Source organism: Oncorhynchus tshawytscha, linkage group LG04, assembly GCF_018296145.1.
Source record: "Oncorhynchus tshawytscha isolate Ot180627B linkage group LG04, Otsh_v2.0, whole genome shotgun sequence".
NCBI lineage: Eukaryota > Metazoa > Chordata > Actinopteri > Salmoniformes > Salmonidae > Oncorhynchus > Oncorhynchus tshawytscha.
Genome location: NC_056432.1, coordinates 51,833,460 through 51,852,278, shown reverse-complemented (window position 1 = coordinate 51,852,278; position 18,819 = coordinate 51,833,460). Strand labels below are relative to the sequence as shown.

Here is an 18,819-nt window from a genome sequence, read left to right as displayed (position 1 = left end):
TGATTAAAGATACAAGTGTTATACATAGGAATAAAGATAAACTTCTCTTTTAATGCAACCGCTGTGTCAGTTTTCAAAATAGCTTTACGTCGAAAGCACACCATGCGATAATCTGAGTACAGCGCTCAGCCACAAAAACAAGCCATACAGATACCCGCCATGTTGCGGAGTCAACAAAAGTCAGAAATAGTGTTATATTCACTTTCCTTTGATGATCTTCATCGTAATGCACTTCCAGCAATTCCAGTTCCACAATAAATGTTTGTTTTGTTCAATAAAGTTAATCTTTATGTCCAAATTCCTCCTTTTTGTTTGTGCGTTTAGTTCACTAATCCAAATGGACAAAGCGCAGGCACTAAGTCCAAAGGAAAAGTCAAAAATGTTCCATTAAAGTTCGTAGAAACATGTCAAAGATTGATTATATACATCTTTATGATAATAAATCTTCAATAATATTCCAACCAAATTAGAAAGGAAAGGGAACGGAGCTCGCGCTCACGGCCACGCGGGATGCACAACTCATGGCTTTCAGCTGAGCCACTAACTCTGAGTGGTCTTATTTTCTCCCCTTTCATAATAGAAGCCTGAAACAACTTTCTAAAGACTGCTGACATCTAGTGGAAGCCACAGTAAGTGCAATCTGACCACATTTACACTGGATATTGGATAGGCAATCACTTGAAAAACTACAAACCTCAGATTTTCCACTTCCTGGTTGGATTTTTCTCAGGTTTTTGTCTGCCATATGAGTTCTGTTATACTCACAGACATCATTCAAACAGTTTTAGAAACTTCAGAGTGTTTTCTATCCAGATCTACTAATAATATGCATATCCTAGTTTCTGGGCCTGAGTAGTAGGCACCACATATTATGGTGGAAAATAAGTATTAGGAGCAGAGACTTTATTCTATTTTGCCTACTGTACCATATAAATCATTGATTATACTCACTAAATTGTTGCTAGTGGTTGTACTAAATGATTCTCTAATTTCGCAAGCTGCTTTTGAACCTAGCTCGTCAACGTACCTAGCTAGCTAGTAGTAGTAGTAGCTTCTTGACTAAAATAACCAGTCGAGGCCATATGCAACCAACATCTACTTTATTTGTACTTATCGCGAGCACAACACAGGCAGTGAAGCAGCTTTCATTGATTTCAAAGGAAGCATTTCCTCAATGGCAGATGGCAATGCCAAACACCCAATGGCTACAGTGTAGCAGGGCCGTAATGAAACAGGCAGAGAGAGTGAGTTTGTCTGTGGTGGTCAGCGAACCCTCAAACTTCTGGCCAATAGCCCTGTATGACATCGACTGTGCCACGAGGTGGCAAAGTTGATATCCAAGTTTTTAAACAAAGCATCGTTACAGTTATTGTTATTTGAGGTCGTAAACATTATTTTGAGTTAATTTCCATTAGGGAAAATCAAGTCAGACATCTTAAAATGGAAATTACACATTTTAGAAGCCATTTTAAACCTTGAATGCAATACAAGTTTGCATTTCCAAATTCCTGCAACAACAGGATGATCAAATTAAGATACGGCATCTGTATACCATTGTTTAATCTGTTTTTAAAGTCTTTACAGTACATGCATACATGTTTCCCATTCCTTGATACTGCAGTTCAATGGAAAAGTAGTTTCTATCAGTCATGTAACCATGGCGACAGGCAGGTATTACTTACTCTCCAGGTTCCCAGCCAGCAGGTAGAGCCAGGTGAGCAGGATGACGGCGGTCAGAGATGCCACTAGCAGCTTCAGACGACCTCGAAATGGCAGGTGCATGATGGGATGGCCGGGTGGGGGCGGGAGTGGGAGGTGATGGGTCAGGAGTCAGGGCTCAGGTGGGGCTCAGTCGCTCATCTGCTTCCTGCTGCATCCTCTCATCTGGAGGGAGAGGTGTAGAGAAAGAGAGGAGGAGTTAGAAGGTTAATATGATGCTGTCACAAAGTGCTTTAGTGGCATAACAGTGCAGTTTATATTCTAGCAAAGCAGAAGTGAGGACACGGAAATGTCATGTGCACAATTAAAACATGTAATCTCACAACACAAATACAAGCAAACACACAAATGCAGAAACTCGCACGCATGTACACACACACACACACGTGGACGCAAGCACGCACATACACACACCCACACACAGTTTATTCACAGCCAGGCTCACAGCAGGGTATTGTGCACAACTGGCAATAAGTGCAGGCAGACTCTCTCATTCTCTTTCTCCATTTCCTTCCCTCTCTTTCTACCTCTATCTATAAGGGCTATACGAGTTCCAGGGCCTCTCTTTGTTTTATGATGAGCTTAATTAATCACGTTTCACCTTAATTAGATGCAGGCCTGAAGGAAACAAGATTGGATGTAGCTGCCAATTAAAAAAGAGAAGTAAAAAAATATTTGGGAGTTTATAAAAAGAAGAGTGTCTGGCCTTTGCTTTGTTGTTGTGGAAACTCTGGTGAGCGAGAGAGGAGAGGGAGGTGAAAGTGGGATGGGTGGACAGTATAGTGGTGAGATTAAACTGAATTCGCTACTTGACCCAGGTTTTTATGCAGGTTGACATTTATTGGGATAAGTCTTGTCCTGGAGGCAGAACTGTGCAATTTCCGCTAAATGGGCCAGCTGCGAAGTCAAAATTGGCTATATTGTAAAAGTTCATGAAAACAAAAATGTGCTTTTTGGTCTTAATTTAAGGTTAGGGTTAGACATTATTGTTAGTGGTGTGGTTAAGGTTTAAAATCGGATTTTATGACTATCAGCTAGCGACCACTCTGCAGAGATGACTCCAGCATGAGATTCATGACGAAAAACGCTAACCTGTGGTTTTTATCTACTTGACACTAGCACACACCCACACACACACCCTCAATACTGTCAAATGAACATCCTGCCCTTCAGTGTGCGACTTTACTTAACAAAAACACAGATGCTTAGCTTGGTTGCTCGAGGTGTATTGGTGTGCGTTTGCTCAAGGGCTCTCATTTCAATGGATTCTCATCACCCCGTTCAACTATCATCTTGACAGGCTCTAAAACAACAAGGACAAAGAGCACTGCTGATAATGCCAGAGAGAGAGAGAGAGAGACAAGCAACAACACCACAACATACTGGAGAGAAACTTTGACATGTGCAGTCTATTAACCAAACGTATAATTCAATAGACAATTATATTAGTAACATTAATAACACAACAACCAAAGCCATTGCTGGGTCACAGTCAGAGTAAGTGACGGCTGTTGAGAGACTTTGTACATTGGATAGGGAAAGAGAGCAAGGCCTGCAGATACAGAACAGAAAGGAGAGAGGTGTTCAACCGATTCAGCCACCTCAACGAGCCCCTCTTCAGGACGAGGGTTGGCCACCCCTGCCTTAAAAGGATAGTTCAGCAATCACCTCAAATCTACAGTTGATTCAACTGTAACATCAAAATACATTCACGTCTAATACCTCGTACATTTCCTTGCTGCGCTTTTTTAAGCACAGTTACTGCTCTTTGCCTGCCAAAGTACAGTAATAGTAAATGTGATCCACCCAATATTGAGGTTAGGCCCTGGAGCTACAACGCCTGGTCAAGGTGAGATCAGGAAGGGGATTTTTTCCCAGAAAACCTTGGCTGCATCAAGTGATAAATACTGAAAGACATCTGCTTTTTAATCTTTCATCAAATGTCTTCTTTTTCTGTGTGTGTGTGTGTGTGTGTGTGTGTGTGTGTGTGTGTGTGTGTGTGTGTGTGTGAAATGATTTACACCACAGTTGTAAGCATAGCTTCAACACTGAGGTCATATTTCGTATCTCTTTCTCTCTCCCTCCCTCCCTCTCCCTCCCTCTTGCCTAGAACATAAAATAACGTTATTATCAAGTTCCCATGCTTTTAAATCAAGGATTCCGTTCCGGAACAGCATAGATCACTCCCGTTACCGGTTTTCATTCTGTTCCTTGAAAAAGTGTTATTTTACAGCTTTCGGCTCTATTCCCTGAATCAGGTCCAACCCCTGGTTTAAACCCTACCCCAAACCTTAACCCTTACCTTAACCATTTTGAATGAATGCCTAAACTTAACCGTCAAAATGTCTATGCTTATAGACAAAAGTCGAATACTGCTGTCAGACCATCAGATTTGGTTGGAAATAGAATGGACAGAACATAACAGAATACAACTCTTCCTTCAAGTGGAAATTCTTAATGTGTTAGATACCAAACAGCCAAAGTTTTCCATTCCACATTATTGTAGAGCATAGTTAATGGTGGCAAGGGAAACGTGCCTGTTCCTGTATTTCTAAGCACAACTGTCAATCAAACATGGCTAATGAGGAACATATAATGCAATTAAGAGCTGAGGCCATTGTGTCTCTGTGTAAAGGCCTTTAGTGAAGCATGGTGGTGGCAGCATCATGCTGTGGGGATGTTTCTCATCGGCAGGGACTGGGAAACTGGTCAGAATTGAAGGAATGATGGATGCCGCAAAATACAGGGAAATTATTGAGGGAAACCTGTTTCAGTCTTCTAGAGATTTGAGACTGGGACGGTTCACCTTCCAGCAGGACAATGACCCTAAGCATACTGCTAAAACAACACTTGAGTGGTTTAAGGGGAAACATTTCAATGTCTTGGAATGGCCCAGTCAAAACCCAGACCTCAATCCAATTGAGAATCTGTGGTATGACTTAAAGATTGCTGTACACCAGCAGAACCCATCCAACTTGAAGGAGCTGGAGCAGTTTTGCCTTGAAGAATGGGCAAAAATCCCAGTGGCTAGATGTGCCAAGCTTATAGAGACATACCCCAAGAGACTTGCAGCTGTAATTGCTGCAAAAGGTGGCTCTACAAAGTATTGACTTTGTATTTTATTCCTTGTTTCTTTCAAAATAAACAACCATGTTTCATCGTCAAAGTGGTTGGCAATGTTCTGTAAATCAAATGATACAAACCCCTCCCCAAATCTATTTTAATTCCAGGTTGTAAGGCAACAATATAGGAAAAATGCCAAGGGGGGTGAATACTTTTGCAAGCCACTGTATAAATGTATAGTTCTTGTGCAATTTATATCTAGGCCTATAGGACATATAGAGGTTTGTATCTGGCATTAGTGTGTACACCTAAGCTTTAGGGTCTAACTTTGCACTTGCCAAATAGCCTACAAGGCAATCCCTTAAAGCTTTTGGGAACAGGCAGAAAAAGTTTAATGTCGATCCACTGAGGCAAAAAGGACAATGTCAGAGTTTTTAAATCAATAACAGAAAAGCTGCTAAATGGAGAATTGAAAATAAAGAGTAAGGAGGGGCCATTAAATGTATGTTTTGGAAAGATTTGGTGAAGTGGTGAAAGATGAATGATGATTGTGAGGCGCTATATACATTTGACGGGGACTTCAAATAGCCCTATGACACGCCAAGGGAACTGTAGCCTACTGTTCTGATGGGTTAAATGGAAACTGAAATCTGGACAATGACTGTAGGTCTATAACTTCTCACAGTCTTAACATTAACTCATGCAGAACTAAGCATTTCTTGCAGTAAATTGATACCAATTGTTTAAATGTTAAGGAATTAACTCCAAATTTTTAAGGTTAGGCATTAACTCCAAATGGTTAAGGTAAGGGTTAAGGTTTTGGGATAGGTTTAAAACAAAAATCTCAAAAACAACTTTCTATTGCTGGATTCAAACATCCTCAGACATGGATGGATGTCGAATACTGACTTGTATCAAGGGTGACCTAGCTGATTGATGCACCCAAATGTACATTTTGACTCGAGAGCAGGAGTGGAGAAATATTATTTATTTATTTCAGCATCTTGAGTGAATGCGAATGTGCTGAAATGACCATCAGTAGAGATGTTATCTTTATAAGCATAATAAAATATTTTGCACTGAAAATATTACCCTTCATTTTTGTTATTGCATTTTCTCCCCGGTCCCTAAATGTCTTTGATCCATGAAGGAAGCAGAGATGACAGAGCACTTTAGAGATGTCAACTACACTGTAAAAGTAGAACGTCTCAACTGAGATCTGGAGTTTGGAGGGTGTTTGAATGTCAACCCAATGCAAGTGTTTTAATGCACAGAATGTGTTTTAAACATAAATGAAGTACTCTGAAACACCCAAAGTGGTTCTTCAACCTTAATATGGGTGTTTTTAAGAGTTTTAGTGCAAATAAAAGGCAACATCAAAACACAAAATCTGTTTACTATACAATCAATGGTGTATAGCTTAAATATTGATTGATGACAAGGGCTTAAGGAGAATATTTGTTGTTGAATTCCACCTTTCTTATTTCAATGCTTTAATAAGACAGATTAGAAACAGGAGGGCAGTAAAATGACACATTTCATTGGAATTTGACCCACTCAACCACACTGTATGAAATTATTCTGGGGTTAATTGAAATGAACTCAAATAAATAACCAACATATAAACTCAGCAAAAAAAAGAAACGTCCTCTCACTGTCAACTGGGTTTGTTTTCAACAAACGTAAGATGTGTAAATATTTGTATGAACATAACAAGATTCAACAACTGAGACGAACTCCACAGACATGTGACAAACAGAAATGGAATGATGTGTCCCTGAACAAAGGGGTGGTCAAAATCTAATATAACAGTCAGTATCTGGTGTGGCCACCAGCTGAATTAAGTACTGCAGTGCATCTCCTCCTCATGGACTGCACCAGATTTGCCAGTTCTTGCTGTGAGATGTTACCCCACTCTTCCACCAAGACACCTGCAAGTTCCCAGACATTTCTGGGGGGAATGGCACTAGCCCTCACCCTCCGATCCAACAGGTCCCAGACGTGCTCAATGGGATTGAGATCCGGGCTCTTCGTTGGCCATGGCAGAACACTGACATTCCTGTCTTGCAAGAAATCATGCACAGAACGAGCAGTATGGCTGGTGGCATTGTATTGCTGGAGGGTTATGTCAGGATGAGCCTGCAGAAAGGGTACCACATGAGAGAAGGATGTCTTCCCTGTAACGCACAGCATTGAGATTGCCTGCAATGACAACAAGCTCAGTCCGATGATGCTGTGACACACCACCCCAGATCATGACGGACTCTCCACCTCCAAATCGATCCCGCTCCAGAGTACAGGCCTCGGTGTAATGCTAATTTCTTCAACGATAAACGTGAATCCGACCAAAATTTGATTTGATGAGCACTTTTTGCCAGTCCTGTCTGGTCCAGCAACGGTGGGTTTGTGTCTGGTGAGGACCTGCCTTACAACAGGCCTACAAGCCCTCAGTCCAGCATCTCTCAGCCTATTGCGGACAGTCTGAGCACTGATGCAATTTATTGCCCTGGCCACATCTGCAGTCCTCATGCCTCCTTGCAGCATGCCTAAGGCACGTTCACGCGATGAGCAGGGACCCTGGGTCATCTTTCTTTCAGTGTTTTTCAAAGTCAGTAGAAAGGCCTCATAACGGTGACCTTAATTGCCAACCGTCTGTCAGCTTTTAGTGTCTTAATGACCGTTCCACAGGCGCATGTTCATTAATTCGTCATGCTTCATTGAACATTCATGGGACACAGTGTTTAAAACCTTTACAATGAAGATCTGTGAAGTTATTTGGATTTTTACGAATGATCTTTGAAAGACGGGGTCCTGAAAAAGGGATGTTTTCTTTTTTTCTTTTTTTTCTTGCTGTTTACTTCATTCAAATGAATGCAAGTCGGTAGAGCCCGTGGACTAGCAATAACGGACACGGCTTAGAAACGCCACCCTCTCGATCCACCGAAGACCGGGGTTTAAATTCCCCGCTCCAACCCTTCGATCCCAGACTGTATCACATCCGGCCATGATCGGGAGTCCCATAGGGTGGCACACAATTGGCTCTGCGTCATCATTGTAAATAAGAATTTGTTCTCAACTGACTTGCCTAGTTAAATTAAGGTTAAATTTTAAAAAAAATACAAAAAATAAAACATTCTGGTGAGCAAGAGTTTCTTTAGTCTTCTAGGGCAACATATAACGACAGAAGCGAAGCAGCACGTATCTAAATATAGACAAGTTGACTAACAAATTGTCTACCAAAATGTCAGAAATTATAAGCAGTATCATATTTAAATTAGGCAAAAAAACAATCCTGCACCCCATGTCAAAAAATCATTCCACCTTCCCTGACAGTAGCCTAATGCACATATTCTATATTTGCGGGTTGGGATCAGGTGCGGGACTCCGATTTTCACTTTTATCACATATAGTCGGGTGGTTGTGGATGGGTTATTAGCAATTTCGGGCGGGTGAACAACCACCAGCATGTGTGTGAATGTGTGTGTTAGTGTTTGGTTGGCTGACTGTGTGTGTGTCCTCATGTATTGTTGCTGCAGCCTCCCTAGATCACTTCTGTTCATTTCAAATCAGGCTTTATGTCGCTTGGGGCAATATACGGTAATGGAGTCTGTTCAGGCGTGTGTCAGGGAGATGACAGAGAGATGCAGCACACACACACACACATTTCTCTCTTCTGCATTTTTCTCAGAGCAGGGTAAGAAACCCAATTATTAACCCGGTCAATAATCTGTGCTCACATGATGGTTCACACACTTCACAATAACAGCAGGGAGTTTTCATATGAACCTGCAATTTAGACAGTTAGACTCTGCTACTCATATCACATCTGCTGCAGCTCTGAATGCTACCATAAGAGAAGAAAATCAAATCAAAGTTTATTGATTTGCAGATGATGTTATCGCAGGTGCAGCGAAATGCTTGAGTTTAAAAAAAACTCCAACAGTGCAGTAATACCTACCAATAATAATGCAATTTAAAAAATAAATGCCTAATTGAGAAAAATTAAGAAATATCAGAACGCGCAATGTCAGAGACAGGAAAATAAATATATATATGTACATATAATAGATAGAGTGCATTTGGAAAGTATTCACGCCCCTTGACTTTTTCCAAATTTTGTTACGTTACAGCCTTCTTCTAAAATGGATTAAACACAACATTTTCCCAATCAACCTACACACAATACCTCATAATGACAAAGCGAAAACAGTTTTAGTCATTTTTGCAAAGTTATTACAAAATAAAAATTATTATTTACATAATTATTCAGACCCTTTGCTGTGAGACTTGAAATTGAGCTCAGGTGCATCATGTTTTTATTGATCATCCTTGAGATGTTTCTGTAACTTGAATGGAGTCCAACTGCGGTAAATTGAATTGATTGGACATGATTTGGAAAGGCACACAACTGTCATTTGCTAAAATTTCTAAAAACCTGCTCTAATTTGTCATTATGGCGTATTTTGAAATAAGACTGTAACATAACAATGTGTAAAAAGTCAAGGGGTCTGAATACTTTTCGAATGCACTGTATAAGGAAGATTCTCTATGTTTGTATGAATATATATGAGAGAGAGAGAGAGAGAGAGAGAGAGAGAGAGAGAGAGAGAGAGAGAGAGAGAGAGAGAGAGAGAGAGAGAGAGAGAGAGAGAGAGAGAGAGAGAGAGAAAATAGTTTTTGCAGTAGTTTTTCAGTCACAACAGTCATACACGCACGCAGGCAAACACACACTCTGCGTTACATGGTCTGTTGGTCCTTTGATGATTAAACCCGAGCTAATGTGTGTCCTCACGTCTGGCCACCCTCTTCAATCAGCCTTTATCAGTCTGCGTCTCAAAGTCCCTTCTTTTCCTAATCTTCCCCTCTATTCCAATCTCTTCCTCAGGTCCTATATCAGAGCACTTCCACAGTGCCGGTAATGGAAAGATTAACACTTCTCCAGTGCCAATCCAGGTTGACACTTCACAGCCTCAGCAAGTCACAGACAATGGGCTTGATTATCAGTGAGGAATATTAAAGAGGAACTGCAAATCGCAGCATCATATGATGCCAAATGATGATACAGGCCATATTTCTGTATTTTGAAAGTTGCATATCTTGAAAACGTGATTGCTCACATGCAAAACATATTTTGGGACTATGTCAACAATGGACTAATGAAACAAATACCAAAAGATAGTGTTTGGGTGTAGTTCTCCATCTCCTTTGCAACCACTTCACAGTCTTTACACACTTGTCCTGTGCTAGTTAAAGCGCACACACACCACACACACACACACACACACACACACACACACACACACACACACACACACACACACAACACACACACACACACACACACACACACACACATACACACATACATACATACATACATACATACATACATACATACATACATACATACATACATACATACATACATACATACATACATACAGAGGAATAGAAAGCACATATAGTACTAGAAGCACATGGCATGAGGGAATTACATGCTTGAGGGCAGGCTAGGATATCATTCCTGGGAGATAGAGATACATCTATGGAGGACTTTAGTCTAGGAATTCTAAGTGGGAATGGGTTTCAGGTTACTAAGGGCCTAAAGGAGAGAGAGTGTTGTTTAAATGTAACTATAGCTCTGCAGCTGCCTGCAGAAATATGAGAGAGAGCAAGAAGCAAAATAACGGTTTCTGGACAAATATCTATGACCTATGACTTATTACCTATCTGCTAGCTATCCCTTGTCGATCATAGATCATCGGCATCCATCACAGAGGCCCGGAAAAACAGACTTTCAGAATATGGTTTGAAAACTTTCAAGAAACTCCTCTCCCAATGAAAAATAAAGTCGATTCAGCAGCGTGTATGGTGCATTTGTCGTTTGCTGAACTGTGTGAAAATCTGTTCATCTTTAGGCACGCATGCGCGGACTCTCTCTCACACACACAGACACACAGGGAGTGTGCAATCAGAGCCATAGTAAAGAGTGAGGCAAATCCTGTTTAAGATCATTCAATTCTAGTTTGATTAATAGGTCAATGTCATAATCGTCAAACGTTTGTTGTCAATACGGAGGATTGTTTTCTGAGCTAAACCCCAGCTGTCACAGAGACACAGGGGAAGGCGAAACAATAGAGCTAGAGGTTACGCTAGGTCACCAGCGAACTAATCTCACCTCAGTTTACACTCAATCGTTTGCCTGGTTATGCATAAACACACGCGGTCGCGTGTCGCGCGATACTCACGCACACGCGCGGGTGTACACACAGGCACACGCACGTCCTCCTCCTCAGCCCCCCTGTACAGAGTGACGCTGCAACAGATTAAGCCGAGTATCCTTCAATGGCCTGCAGGAATAGCAATAACAGCAGAGGTAGTTACCTTGTCCCATGTGCCCTACTTTGTTGTTCTAACATACTGTCACCTCTAACGGCTCACTCGCTAAAGCAACCACACACTGGACGACTCAATAACAACAAACAACAATCAAAGAAAACAGAACAGAGTGCACACACAGAGACAGTCTAGAGAAGGACATCCGAGATAGTAAACACGGCACACAAAGGTCACATTCCTTGAGGAAAACAACTGTGAGAAAAGATCTCAGAAAACATAGAGCTGCAGGACACAAACATAGAAGCAGAACATTCTGTAGGTAAACCACGACAGATGGAGATACTGTAGGAAGAGAGGGACAGAAGAAAATAATGGGACAGAAGTACTACAATGACAGCACAAATGCTCGATTCACTCCAGGGGGGGGATGGAAGGAGAGAGCAGGGGAGTGCTGCTCACCTCCCACTCCTGTTCACACAGGAACACACCACTCGTTCTGTCCCCCTCTCCCTCACACGCAGACACAATCTCTTCTTCTGTCTCTCTCTCACCTTTCCATCTGTAAGACGTGCTTGTAGGTCTGACAAGAACATTTGACAGCTGACAGTGAAAACAAAGCCGACCTACACACACGCAAGCGGGCAAACACAGACCCACGCAGTTGATAATAACAAGCTATGACCTTTGCACTTTCTTCCTACCTGCGTGTGTGTGTAAGCTCCAATCGTTTGCTCTCCTCTCCGGGTGTTAAGTGTCTGCCAAGCGGGTAGCGGCGAGTCCGCGTTGTTGTGCACAGCCACACTTTCAAAGAGCCCCTCCCTCCTCTTCCTCTCCCTAATCCTCCTTTTCTTCTGCGGATCTCTCTGTGTCTCTGTTTCTCTCTGTCTCTCTCTCTCTCTCTGTGTGTTTATGAAAGTAGTCCAACTCGATAACAGAAAATGTGCAGAAAAGGGGGCGAGAGGCTGAAAAGAGAGCGAGGGAAAGGGGGAGTGGTGTCCCCTTCCACATGGTTAAGCCTCTGTGACAAAAGACAGGAGTTGGTCACAGCTCTTCCTGTCTTTCGCTCTCTTTTTCTTGCTCTTTTAACACAGAGACTGGGTTACCTATGCATTACTGAGTAACCTGATTCCTAAGAGTGGATGATTAACAGTGTGTGTGTGTGTGTGTGTGTGTGTGTGTGTGTGTGTGTGTGTGTGTGTGTGTGTGTGTGTGTGTGTGTGTGTGTGTGTGTGTGTGTGTGTGTGTGTGTGTGTGTGTGTGTGCGTGCGTGCATTCCTTCAATTCAAATGTAATTCTGCTGTGATGTGCGCGCATGAATGTGTACACATAAATGCAGACGTGGTTGGCTCCAAGTGGTTCTATGTATATTTATACGGGTGGGTCTAATTCTGAATGCTGATTTGTTCCAGTCGGTGTCTATTTCACTAGTTACCACCAGCTAAAGCTATGATGTTGAAATGTCTATTTACTCTGTTCCATCTCACTGTGCAATCCACTGCCTCATCAGCCCAGCCACACAATTTGTAAACCTGATCTCTACTAGAAAAAGCATCTAGACATTATCTCCCATTTCTTTTAGACTAGCATTTGGTTTTCAACAGCGGAAAAATAATTGTTTCAATGTTCAAATTCGCTCTCCAGCTGTCCCATAGTAATGAACATGTCGGGACGAGACAGACAGGCAGACAGCTTTTCTCAGCCAGTTTAAATCATAAATCAGCTGACGTAATTTTTGTGAAATTATATAATGAAATGTCTATAGAAAACAGTTCAAACTAAATGATATTAAGCTAGTTTGCAGTCTTTCCAGCTTCCGTTTGAAGTGATTGTGTAAGCTGTGTTGTTGGCTTGCTCCTCTGAACGACAGTGTCCTGACGAGAGAGCACATTTTATATGCCATGCGAAATCGCGCATTATTAGCCCGACTTCGTCTCAGGCCTAACAACACCCGTGCCAATATATCCTCCAAACACCGGCTTCTCTGGCATTATCACTTAAGTAGGGAATGTGTGTCCGTCTATGCATGTGTACTTACATATGTGAGTGTGAGTGTGTGGGCTCATGAGACGGGGGAGTACAGCTCTCTAATTAAAGTAGGACACAATGTTGTTTTCGCTAAACAGAAAGCTAGTTGGAGCCTGCGTCTGGCCTGCTATCTAAATGAAGCTGTGATGATGGATCCCCCATTAGGGACTGTAATAACTGGAGAAAGTCTGGAGGGAGATTGAACTGAGCTGAAAGAGCAGAGAGGACCAGAGAGTACAGTCTCAGCATTCCTTATCTCTTACACAGGAGCACAACGATACTGTATCTACCCATGCAAGGCCAGTCACAGGCATTTCTATGTAGTGTGTGTGTGTGTGTGTGTGTGTGTGTGTGTGTGTGTGTGTGTGTGTGTGTGTGTGTGTGTGTGTGTGTGTGTGTGTGTGTGTGTGTGTGTGTGTGTGATTGTGATTGTGTGTGTGTCTGTGTAAGAAAAAAATATATATATGCTGAAATGCAATGCAATGCAATCTCAGTCCCTAGAGCACCAGTTTGCCTTTGAGCCTCCAAGCTAAACCAAGCCAGTCAGATGTGGAAACAACCACAAACAACCACACACAAACAACTGGTAGCAGCACTAGCCGTTATATACCAGTACCAAAAAGAAAAACACCCTGATGAAAGGACAGTGTTTCATACAGCACTTCTACAGGCACTGGTTTTAAGATGTTATATTGCAAATGGACCTTTAGTTCAACTGGTTTCACTGCTTTCCTCTCGTCTCCAATGCTCGTTCTCCTCTGGTTGCTTTGGGTAGAAGTTACCCATAGGCACAGTTATAGATCTAGGATCAGCTTACCTTCTGCCATTCCTCACCATTAGAGGAGACGCAGACAGAACTGACCTTAGATCAGTGTCCAGGGTTGTTGGCTGAGGATCCAGTGGCTGTCAAACCAGATGACTAATGCAGGTTAACACCACTTCTTATCTCCTAATTATGGGGTTAAGGGTCACCCTGGCGGGGCCTTGGCCAGTAAACCCATAGTCCCCCCACCCAAACACCAATACAGGGGGTTGGTTCCCAGGGTTGGGTTTCCCCAGCACCATAAAAGGAGTGGGAAGGGGGAGAGAGAGAGAGAGAGAAGGGAGTTTACATGGTTTAGGTTTCCCTGGCTCCCAAAGGGTGTCCCATATAAATAGGTGGGTAGGAAACAGTGGGGAGAGAGCGACAGAAAGACAGAGAAAGGCAGAGAGAGACAGAGACACATAAAGACAGAGCGACAGAGATACAGAGAGACAGTGATTGGGTTTCCATGGCACCTGTTGTATTTCCCCTCCAAGAACATTCTGGAATGAGACCTGAGGGGATATCCACCCTCCGCTTACCTCTCCATGCTTCCTAAGAGAAACCCAGTAGCCCTATCTCAGTGCAACTTGTCTGCTCTACCTTCCAAGGGAGATGTGGCAGGGAAGGCAGCTACAGTGTTAAAAACACAGGATCAACAAGCTGCCAGACAGCCAATCTCTTCTACAAACTTTTGACGGGTACTGTGTATGATGGAGTGTACACACCTTATGGACAGTGTATGGATATAGCATGTGTGTACAGCAGTAGTTATTTAGGATGAGCCTTGATTAGAATACAGTATATACTGTACATATGAAGTGGGTGAAGCAGTATGCTGACATTATTAAAGTGACCAGTCTCTGAGGTGCAGGGTTGAGTGCCGTGTGGTAGCCGACTAGTAACAGTGACTATGGCCGGCTAGCTGGTAGAACATGTATGTAAAATATGTTGGTAGTATGAGGGTATTGGATAAAACATTGGCTACGCTATCGCTGCGGCTCGGTGCCTTCAAAAACAACAACATCATTAACTTAGTAGTGAACCATCCAAAGCTGAATCCCTAAAAACAGAAATCATGAAGACAAAGATCATGTAATATCAGATCAAATCTCCACATATGAGAAAAGGACAGGAGTCAACTATAATGCTTTCTCAGTTGACAGAGAGCAACAGAGGAATAGAGAGGGAGAAAGCGAAAGCGAGAGAGAGAGAGAGCTAGAGAGAGGGGAAGAGAAAGAGAGATGGAAGCGTGACAGTAGGCCTTATGGGAAAAGGGGGAGGAAAGAAGGACTGTTTATGGAGAGGAGAAGAGGAGATGAGAGGAGTGGAGTGCAGTGGGGAGAGGGATGATAAAGGATGGGGTAGAGTTTATTTCCCCAGTGGAGCAGAACCACAATTTCTTACCTTCCAAAGCAGAAGATGAGAGGCATTTATCTCTCTGAAAGAGTACGAGAGGGGGAGAGGAGGTGTGGATAAGATGAGACAAGAGGAGGGGAGTAAGGGCATTTTAGAAGGGGAGAAGAGGAGAGGGAGGAGAATGGGTGGAGGTAGGTTTAGAGATGGAGAGAGGGGACGGGGGAAGTGTAACGGATGGAAAGAGGGGAAGAGGGGCAATGGGGACAGCAGAAGTGTCTTTTAATCTCTTCCCTAATTCTTCCTCTGTCAAAATGAAGAGTTTATTTCCAAAATGCCACGTCAACCAATTGTTCACGTGTTTCTTTCATCAGAGATGATTGCTCATGGGTATGTCCATGTGTGTGTAAAATATGACAGCTTTCGGATTTTTTAAAATTCATAGATTTTAGATTCAAATGTGTTTTTTGAAAAACGCTCCATATCCATTGTTAAACTGGAATGGTAGGTTCGTATCCTGTATGTTGGACAAATACATGTTTGTCATTGAACAACCCAATGCCATGATTATATAGTGAACGAAACGCACCTGAACATGTACGTATATAGCGTTTTGGAAATAAACTCTTCATATTCTCCCTGCCAGTCAAAACAACTGCCAGTCTAAATAAACACATCTTCATTGGATTATACCCAGTTACTGTTTCTCCCTGTCAATAACAACTGGTGGACTCACACACGGGACTATTCCAAACTTCCAACCCACTGCCTCCCATCTCCATCGCTATAACACCCCTGTCCCACCATCCCTAAAACATATACACTGAGTGCAGAAAACATTAGGAACACCTGCTCTTTCCATGATATAGACTGACCAAGTGAATTGGTAGAAGGTGCCAGGCGCACAGGTTTGAGTTTGTCAAGAACTGCAACGCTGCTGGGCTTTTCACTTGAACACAACTGTGGGCAGCATTGAAGTCAAACGTGGGACAGCATCCCTCTGGAACGCTTTTGACTTCCTTGTAGAGTCCACGCCCCGACGAATTAAGGCTGTTCTGAGGGCAAAAGGGTGCGCAACTCAGTATTAGGAAGGTGTTCCTAATGTTGTGCACACTTAGTGTGCCTATACACAACCCCCACCCCCCAAAATGGGAATATCATAATTACCCCTCCCAGTCAGTAGCTCATCTGCTGAGGAGAAGGTAGAACTGGACTCTCCAAGTACAAAGTAGAGAAATATCTCATAGCCTATATGAGCAGCTATGGCCCCTGAGGCACTGCTTGGCACTGACCATCCATAAGCCACAGCACAACAGGCTCGGATATATTCTGAGATACTCTAACCTCCCTGTGTGCAAAGTGTAAAGTCAGCACACCACCTGACCCTCTAAGCCCTGTGGGAGAGCCAATCAGGCAGTGCTAAAGACAATAAGCTCCGTCCACTTTCACTGGTCATGGGTCAGAGGTCAAGGGTTAGGGGCAGGGCGAGAGCGGTATTGTAGTAGAAACTCCTATCCCTGACCAGTCAGCTCTATAATGATGTGTCTGGCTCCTGTGAAGGAGAGGTCCAGTGGGATTGTGTGTGTGTGTGTGTGTGTGTGTGTGTGTGTGTGTGTGTGTGTGTGTGTGTGTGTGTGTGTGTGTGTGTGTGTGTGTGTGTGTGTGCGTGTGTGCGTGCGTGCGTGCGTGCGTGCGTGCATGCGTTGGTGGAGGTAAGGGCCTGTGTGAGCCTGTGAACCACATCAAATCCCCACCACCCACGTGCCAGTGTGTATGGTTATACTAAGAGCTCAAGTTTATTACAATCCAATGCCCTGACAGAGACCTTATGAGTCTCACTGGATATAGCCTGTCACACAGCACAACCAGGAGAGAATGTGTTTAACAAAGGATAAACACACGCACCCACACATGCATGCATGCTCACTAGGGCTGTCCCTGACTAAAAAATATCTTGGTCGACCAAGAGTTGTCTGTTCTTTCGACCAATCAATTAGTAAACAAATGTTAAACTTGTTTTTTTCCATATACTGACACATCCTATGTGTTTTAATCAAATCAACTATATTCACTGAGCTTGTCTGACGCTTTAAGCACACTCTTTGATTAAATAATGAAGACACAAATGACTAGGGGGTGTCTGACCAGCAATTGATTTGATTGTGCCGGGCCAGACTCAGACTTGCTGCACTGTGTTAAAAAAAAAAAAAGACAAGCGAGTGACTGTGTGACCAGCACCCGTTGTTGTCTCTCTGTCCTCCCTGATGCAGCGACCACCACAGAACATCAACAGTGTTGATCGTGCCGTCCGTGTTGATGAAGCTGCAACATAATTACCGACATTTCTGACTGAATAGTGCTGTAACCAAAATCTCTCATTTGTATACGAAAAACATCCCCTATTCATCCTCTCTTTACATGACACATGTATTCATGACCAAAGACCTGTTTGCACGGGACTAGTATTACTAAAAAGTGTTGATTTTGTAAATATTACTCCAGAATATCCAGTATTCCAGAGGACGATTCGGACGGGATTAGTTTATTCCAAACTGCGGCCTGAAATTCTTATTTTTAAAATAAATTGACAGTTATGACGGAAGCCTGGAGTTTTTTTCGAGGCATGAAGATACAATATTTCAACATGTCCAGGTGATAGGGCCACACTGATAACTAGAACTTGGTTCCCAAGTTTCTAAACCATGCCAAACCATTTTTGGTATAGTGTCGCCACAATATTTGAATTGAGGAAGTGTGATCATAATCATTAGGATATTTTAGCAGTCCGCAGTACGTCCTAAATGTCCCGCAGCCTTCAGATGTGAGCTAAACAGTGTTTTAAGGCTATGGATGAGAAAGTTAAGTTATCATTTCCAAACATTTACGTCAGTTTTGTGCCATCTCAGTGCTAGAGGCGTCACCACAGACCCTAGTTCGATCCCGGGCTGTATCACAAACAGCCGTGATCGGGAGTCCCATAAGGCAGCGCACAATTGGCCCAGCGTCGTCCGGGTTAGAAGAGGGTTTGGCGGGGTAGGCCGTCATTGTAAATAAGAATTTGTTCTTAACTGACATGCCTAGTTAAATAAAGGTTCAATGAAATTACATTTAAAAAATTTAAAGCATGCTGCTTTGCGATAACAGAAACGGTTGCATTAAATAGGCTAAATATATTTTTTACTGATGATGATGCATCTGGCAATATTCAATTAATTAATATGCACAAAACATTCAACAAAAGCTTTCACTGTGAAAGTTGATAGGCCACATGTTGGCCCTTCACATACACTACCGTTCAAAAGTTTGGGGTCACTTAGAAATGTCCTTATTTTTGAAAGAAAAGCACATTTCTTTGTCCATTTAAAATAACATCAAATTGATCAGAAATACAGTGTGGACAATGTTAATGTTGTAAATGACTATTGTAGCTGGAAACGCCAGATTCTTTATGGAATATCTACATAGGCATACAGAGGCCCGTTATCAGAAACCCTCACTCCTGTGTTCCAATGGCA

At 42.6% G+C, this 18,819-nt stretch overlaps 1 protein-coding gene across 6 annotated transcripts in view; it reads right to left on the bottom strand.

The window, feature by feature from the left end:
- Positions 1-18,819, bottom strand: part of LOC112248969 (LARGE xylosyl- and glucuronyltransferase 2-like) — a 188,344-nt gene that overhangs the window by 17,313 nt on the left and 152,212 nt on the right. For 5 of the 6 annotated variants that reach the window (XM_042320854.1, XM_042320855.1, XM_042320852.1 and 2 more), the window contains one exon: positions 1,683-1,884. In XM_042320854.1, the coding sequence (XP_042176788.1) occupies positions 1,683-1,782 (100 nt within the window). In that variant the 5' untranslated portion in view covers positions 1,783-1,884. Of the gene's footprint in view, positions 1-1,682; positions 1,885-11,822; positions 12,148-18,819 lie in introns of those variants that run through there. The other variant, XM_042320856.1, reaches the window with a different exon arrangement.